Source organism: Cetorhinus maximus, chromosome 3 (genome assembly GCF_964194155.1).
Source record: "Cetorhinus maximus chromosome 3, sCetMax3.hap1.1, whole genome shotgun sequence".
In the NCBI taxonomy this organism is placed as follows: Eukaryota; Metazoa; Chordata; class Chondrichthyes; order Lamniformes; family Cetorhinidae; genus Cetorhinus; species Cetorhinus maximus.
In genome coordinates, this window is record NC_135881.1 from 97,757,633 (window position 1) to 97,764,832 (window position 7,200).

Here is a 7,200-nt window from a genome sequence, read left to right on the forward strand (position 1 = left end):
TGGTGCCATGGCACCAGGATCATGTAATGTAGATCACCTATCCATTGAGCATAATCAGTGAAAATATTTTTTGAGTTTTGTTGACCAAATTCTGTGTTTAAATTCTTAAAATTGAATGATCTGTTTATGCTATAATTGCACATGGTTTTGATTGTTGTTAGAAGTATCAATTTTAGAATAGCCTGGGCTGCCACAGTGTTTTTCTTTCAGATTTTCATAGCGATCTTAAAAATGTAATTTGATGTTACGAAAGTTCAACAAGTGGTCAAGTAAAAACCCAGAAACCAGAAATTTTAGTAACTTTTTGTGCAAGTAGTGTAATTTTTTAACTTGTGTGCGCCTTGAGGGTGAATATCTTCCTTTAGATATTCTTTTCCATGCACCACTCTCAACCAGGGGAGCAGATTGAGTTGTGGCAACTCCCCAAGCAATATAAACTAGATTGGGAAAATACCATGCAAAAGATTACTGCAGAAGAAGATAAAATCCTGTCATCTGCTGTTTGCAAGACTATAAGAATAGAATAACAGTTTATTAAAATGGAATGGGAACTGATTTAGAACTCATTCAATTAAGAGGAAGTGGTGTTGAGAAAAGACAATAACCATGATGCTTGACTCATCAAATTCAAGCAAATGAACAGAGCAGCATAGGAACACAATACTGAATGATCCGCCTCCTAGTTGCAGGTTGACTGTTCCATGACTCTTGTGGAGATGAGGAGAGGAAAGTGGGATAGAGAGCAGACCAGTTTTTGAACATTTTGCTGCTTCCCAGATCTGTGGCCATTTCTATTGCAACTCCTTATTTGAAATTATTCAATTAGAATTCAAACATCTCACAGCCCCAAAATGGCTCTAACCAAGGTCATAAACAATATTCCTGTTAAATGTGACCGAGGCACATTATCGATCCATTTCATTTCTGCAGCCTTTGATAAGATTGACCAAATCATCCAATATCTATCCTCTATTGTCCAACTGCAATAGACAGTTGGTTCTACTCTTACCTTTCCAATTGTAGCCAGAGCATCTCTACCAATGGTTTATTTTTCTACCCTTGCAGTGTCAGCGATTAACTGTCCCAAGGATTTGTCCTTGGCCCTCTCTCATCTCCACACTACTCTGTGATGAAATAATCCATTGGCGTGGGATCAGTTTACACATGTTCCACATTGGTGACACCTAGCTCTACCTCCACCACCTATTTCAACCCTTTCACTGCCTTTGTGCTGACATTGTCCTATATTGATTCTTGAATGAGGCAGAATTTCTTCCAGCTGTACATTTGGAAGACCTTTGTCACAACTTTATACCTTTGTAATTCCCTAATCATCCTCAAGATGAGCTTCCAAACCCATATTCTTTCTATTGTATAAATCATATCTGTACTTTTGCCCATCTGTAACTGAAACCTTCATCCCCACATTTTCTCCTTGTTTCTCAGCAACTCAAATTTAAAACTCTTATCTTTGCTTCCTTTAAGGTGGGCCTCCTCTGCAACCAACTTCAGCACCATGGCTGTTTCCCTCATCCATCCCCGATTTCTAAGCTCTCTGTTCCTTTGAGTCTGACCTCTTGTGCACCTTTGCCTCACCATGGGTAGCCATTTCTACAATCATTTAAGCACCACAATTCTCCGCCTGTTCACTTTATACTTCTCCTTAAAGACTCTCCTTAAAATCTATTTAATTGACCGAGTCCTTTCTAATATATCTTTATATGGCTTTTTCTAACCGTGAACCTCTTAAAAGTACCTTGAGACTTTTTTCTGCTTTGAAAGTGATATCAAAATACAAGTTAATGTGTGGATATATTGGACTAGGATATGTTTATGTATAATTCTGACATCTGTTACTTTAGGAATTTGAACAGTTCAATAAGAAGTTATCTGAGGTTTCCAAACGGGTGCGCATACCACTACAAGTGTCTAATGTCCTTTGGGAGCATTGTATTCGGCTGGCTAACAGAACCATTGTCGAAGGGTAAGTTGTCTTTGTGTTTCCAAAATTCAAAATGGTCCTCAATTCCTGCAAGGTTACCCATATCTCCTGATGCAGTTTTGGGAGATCAGCAGAACCCTCAAAGAAATGTCATGCATGGTTGTTATCAACCGTTTCTGTGCCACGGTTTTGCAAGTGATCAGAACCCCTGCAGAATTCAGGGTCAATATGTTTAAGCCTATCAGCTGCCTATTTTGTTAATACAAGTTTATTTGAACTTTGTAGTGCTTACAGAAGATATTTTATGGAATACAAATTGGTGATAAATAATTGCACCACATCAGAATATCTGGGATCAGTTACAGCTCATTAGTTTAAAGGATAATTTTCTAAGTCTGTAATACCAGTGACAGCATAAGTTAGAAATTTGGTTGTATATTCCCTGCCGTTTCCCCACCATTTAAGTGAAAAATCAGACAATTTGTTCTGCCTGAATTTCTGCTTTGGTGACAGATAATGTTTCCTGCCAGCAGCATAAATACACTTTAACTTGACTTTGATGTCAGTGTATATAAACATTTTATTACCCTGTATGGCTATATTAGTAAATTAAACCTCACCATCCAACCCCAATCTAAATTTGAAATTATATTTTGCTCAGCAGCTAAGCACATTGTCTGTTCAGCTCTGGAACATTGGTTTGAATCAAAACCAGATTTAGCCGATGAGAGAGTCCTCTAAGTAAATCAAGATTGAGCAGCGTTTGACTCAATTAGAGAAAATGTGAATCAAAAGCATAGAACTGCTCCTAATTTAAGATAAAAGGAACTTAAATATTATATAGCATCTTTCAAAATGTCAGGCTATTCCAAAATGCTTCTGAAATGCAGTCACCCTTGTCATGTAGGAAAATTCCAATCAAAATAGTATTTTGGCCTAGCAGCCACTAATGAAAATTACAGATGTAGGCAACCAATTTTTGCACAGTAAGGTCCCACAAACAGCAATGAGATATAGGACAAGTGAAACAGTTTTATCAATGGTAGTTGAGGAATAAATGTTGTTCACAAAACGCCATGGGGTCTTTACATCAATTCAAGAGGGCAGACAGAAACTCAATTTACAAGCTGATCCATGTGGCACCTCCCTCAGTACTGCTCTGAAGTATAATTCGAGATTTTGTACCCAAGGTTGGCACTATCTTGATAAGCAACTGGGAATATATTTTTGAATATGTGATTTTGTGTGTAGGAAATTTTTAGCACAGAGAGACTGCAATATTTTAATCAAGAGATTTAAACCATATCTCAAACTGCAAGTCAGTTTGTTTATAATTAGCTGTTGAATTCCAAAGTAACATTGCGCATTTGATGACTAATACACAAGGGGTTTATAATTCTAACATAATTACAGCAAGTTCATTAAAAACACCAGTAATTTGCAATTGCTTTGAGGCAATTGTGTGTCATGTTCATTATAAACAATTCATAAAAAGCTAACCGTCATTGGATAGATATCATTGTGGTATTGACACCTACAATATGATGCTAGATGTGGTGTAGGCTGGTGAAGGTGTCAACAATATTATTTCCACCAGCTTGTAGACAGTAAGCTTTAAATCCTTTCTTGTGGTAGGTAAAAATCTATCCCTCTACCTGCTTCTGTGCCCTTTCAATTGTTTTCAGTGCAGCATCAACCTTGGTTCTGCTCATCTCCAGTCGTCTTAGTCTGCACATCCCATTTGCTTATGCAGAGTTGAATCTATTTTTATTGAACCTGTTGATGCATTCTGTCATTCGTCAATGTAAGTAGAGAGAAAAAAAAATTATTCCTATTTAATTTCCTTACAAGTCACAAGCTGCTAATCATAATTTATCAATGCAAAATAGTTATGGATAACATAATTTCTGTCTATCACTGCAGGGATAATTAGATTTTTAATATTCAAGAGTTGTTACGATTCCTGTGAAATGACAGCTCTATGATAGCTTTCTTTGCCTTAGATCAAATTGTCACTTGCCAGTGAAAGTATTTTAGGACAAGAAAAATCCTTGATGAAGGTTATTTGCACTAAATAAAGTCCTAAAAAGTACGACTGTAATAATACTTAGCAATGCCTTGATATTTAGCACTGCACTTCTGTCAATTTGAAGATTTTTAGAAGGGTTACACACAACTTGCTTTTGGTGTGTCTAATTAAACTTTCTAAGATAATGCTAAAAGATTGCCTCTACTTGGCACTAGAGACCGTTTTCAAATAATTGATTCTGATGGAGGCTGAGTTGCAAGCAACATTTGAACTTTGCTGTAAGAAATATTGAACTTCTTTAATCATTTTCACATGGGTTATCTTTTATTAACTCGTTACATTTATGGAGGTGTCCATTTTCTTTCTTCTCTTTCCACTGCAGCTATGCAAATGTGAAGAAGTGCAGTAATGAGGGACGTGCCTTGATGCAGCTGGACTTCCAGCAGTTTTTGATGAAGCTGGAGAAGCTGACTGACATCAGACCAATTCCTGATAAGGAGTTTGTGGAAACCTACATTAAAGCCTATTATTTAACTGAAAATGACATGGAGAGATGGATTAAAGAACACAGGGTAAGAAGGGAAAAACAGGGCAAAAAAGTGTTTTTTTTGATTGCCCATAAAAATATTTTTACAACTGAAAAATTTCACATACTGTAGATGTTTAAAACAAATAGTTTTGCATCCCATAAAACAGTAATGCTTCTGTTAGAATTTTAAACATTAGCGGACTGAACTTTTATGTAAGCATATTATCAATTTATACAAATTTGTTTTGCAAAGTTGAGTGACTGTTGCCATTCTGAAATCTGACCTATTTTCTTTGTGCAGGAATATTCAACCAAGCAACTAACCAACCTCGTGAATGTTTGTTTGGGCTCCCATATAAATAAAAAAGCTCGGCAGAAGCTGATAGCAGCCATTGATGAATCCGACAGGCCAAAAAGATAGCCCATATTAACAGTCATGCGTTATTATTGTTCCAGCTGGCAGAGGGATAAGTATTTCCACTCCAAATGAACAAATAATGGTTCTCTTGTGTTACACGCATTTATGATGCATGTTACTTGTTTTCTGATCAAAAAAAGCAATGTTAAGTGGTTGAACTGGGAAATGCTGCTTTAGTGACTAATGTGTGTTACAGTTTAGCTTTTTTCCTGTCTTGTTTGGTAGGCCCAATCCTCCCAGTAATGCTGTTTTTAGAACCTATATGAAAACTATTTACAATGTTTGCTTATTTTTGGTGGGGACAGGTTATACATTTTTATCTGTTGGAATATGGGCTGTAAGGATTCTATATTATAACTGAAGGAAACTGTATATTGAATAGCGTTATTGTGTGGACTACTGTATGTACTGAAGCAAATGTCTTTAGCTAAAATTGATTTTACAATAATTTTTCCATATGTAAAAGGGTAAATAATAAATGAAGGATGCTTATGCCTCATACAGAACTACTGTAAGTAAAACAAATTAAATTCTGTACATGCTCATTTAATTTGTTCTGGTTCTAGAATTTGGAAAACTAATTTGTCCCTTGTTAAAATGGAAGATGTATCATGGATTTGTGACAATAATAAACAACTCAAACTTAGAATTTTTATACCCTGCATCAGCTCGTGGTACATCAGTCATACTGTTACATGGAGATTTTGTGCCTTGATTCAAAATGTTATTTTACAGAACGGCTTTCATCATTAAATGGATGTTACTTATTCCATTAAAATAATAAAATTATCGTAAAATACGCAATCATCCGGACACTGCAAACAAGTTACGCTTCTACTATGTTAATCACATTGAACATAGATCAGGGTGATAGTCAGAATATATTCACAAAGGTTACACTCATCTCTGATCCAAATAAATCACCACACTACTTAATGTGCTGTACTTTTCCATTACCACAGAAATTGCAACAAAGGTGGATGGTAAAGTTTACACTGGTAGCCTGAACATGGTAAATTTTAAATCTGTGAATCCAGTGTAGAATTTTCTTCACATTTGTAAAATAAGTCAAAGTAAATAATTTCACTGTTCTTATAAATTTGAGGTCATATTCCAGATTGGCTTTAGTTTCAATTTAAAATGTTGAGGTATGCTTTCAGCTGCCCTTAGCTCTGGAATTCATCCCCTAAGCCTCTCTGTCTCTCTACCTTTTAGATCCCCTTTACAATGCTCCTTAAAACCTCCCTTTTTGACCAAGCTTTTAGTAATCTACCTTAACATTTCCTTCTGTGTCTCTGTCAAATTTTGTTTAATAATACTCCTGTGAAGCATCTTGGGAGTTTTACCACATTAAAAGCACTCTTTTAATGCAAGTTGTTGTTGAACAGCTTATTTGTGATATGTGAGAAATACCAATTAGTCAAAATCGTATATTGGACAATCCTACATTTGGCAGGTGTGTTAGTGTTGTAGTTCTCTGCTGGGATAATTTCCTGTGGGTTTCTTGTTGATTGTACAGGCACTGTGTCATCACAGTTCTCTCTGGCAGTAAAGTAAATCTGTTCCTCCAGTTACTGCGTATTATTTAATGATGTAAGAGAAAAACCCGAGCCTTTTCTTCTAGTATGTCTCCCCTTTCCGTGAACACTAAAGTATGTATTCTTTATACAGGTGAAGATATATATATATATTTTATATTTCTAGTAGTATGTGTCATGTATTTTCAATAAGTACACATAACCCTAGAATTGAGACTGCTTTCATTTGCGTTGCCATTTTTAAAATCTAAGGGGATATTTTAGTGAAGTGGTAAAAATGGAGATAGGCGGCTGCTGTGCTAATAAGACGACCTATTTGAAAGTCTGGTTTGAGCCTGCAATTTTGGGTTAATTTTTGGTTATTATAAGGGACGTAGGCATTTCAAGAGGTGGATATGGGAAGGGATCTCTCAGGAACACTGTCAATAGGACATGCGTCAATTGCCATAGAAACTTTAATGAATTGACATGAGTGGTCAAACTAAGAACCCATTTCACAAATAGGCACCTCATAAACTGTACCACCACTACCATCTAACTATGCATTGACACACAACCTACAATATTGCATCTTCCACAGGCGCAACTCATAACCCAGATATATCTCATAGCTCTTCAACTATGTAAGGCTTCATGTACACACTTGCCAATGCACTCATTCACAATCACCACTCTTTCTCTTCCAGGACACGGTCACACTTAACAGGTGCCAGTTTGGGAGGGATTGTTTTGGGAGATTAGGAA

General features: G+C 36.2%; 1 protein-coding gene across 1 annotated transcript in view; it reads left to right on the forward strand.

Moving 5' to 3' along the window:
• Positions 1-5,573, forward strand: part of vps50 (VPS50 EARP/GARPII complex subunit) — a 212,965-nt gene extending 207,392 nt beyond the window's left edge. The window contains exons 26-28 of the mRNA XM_078538745.1: positions 1,863-1,984; positions 4,354-4,543; positions 4,802-5,573. Coding sequence (XP_078394871.1) covers positions 1,863-1,984; positions 4,354-4,543; positions 4,802-4,921 — 432 coding nt within the window. The 3' untranslated portion in view covers positions 4,922-5,573. The remainder of the gene's footprint in view (positions 1-1,862; positions 1,985-4,353; positions 4,544-4,801) is intronic.
• The last annotated feature ends 1,627 nt before the right edge of the window (positions 5,574-7,200 follow it).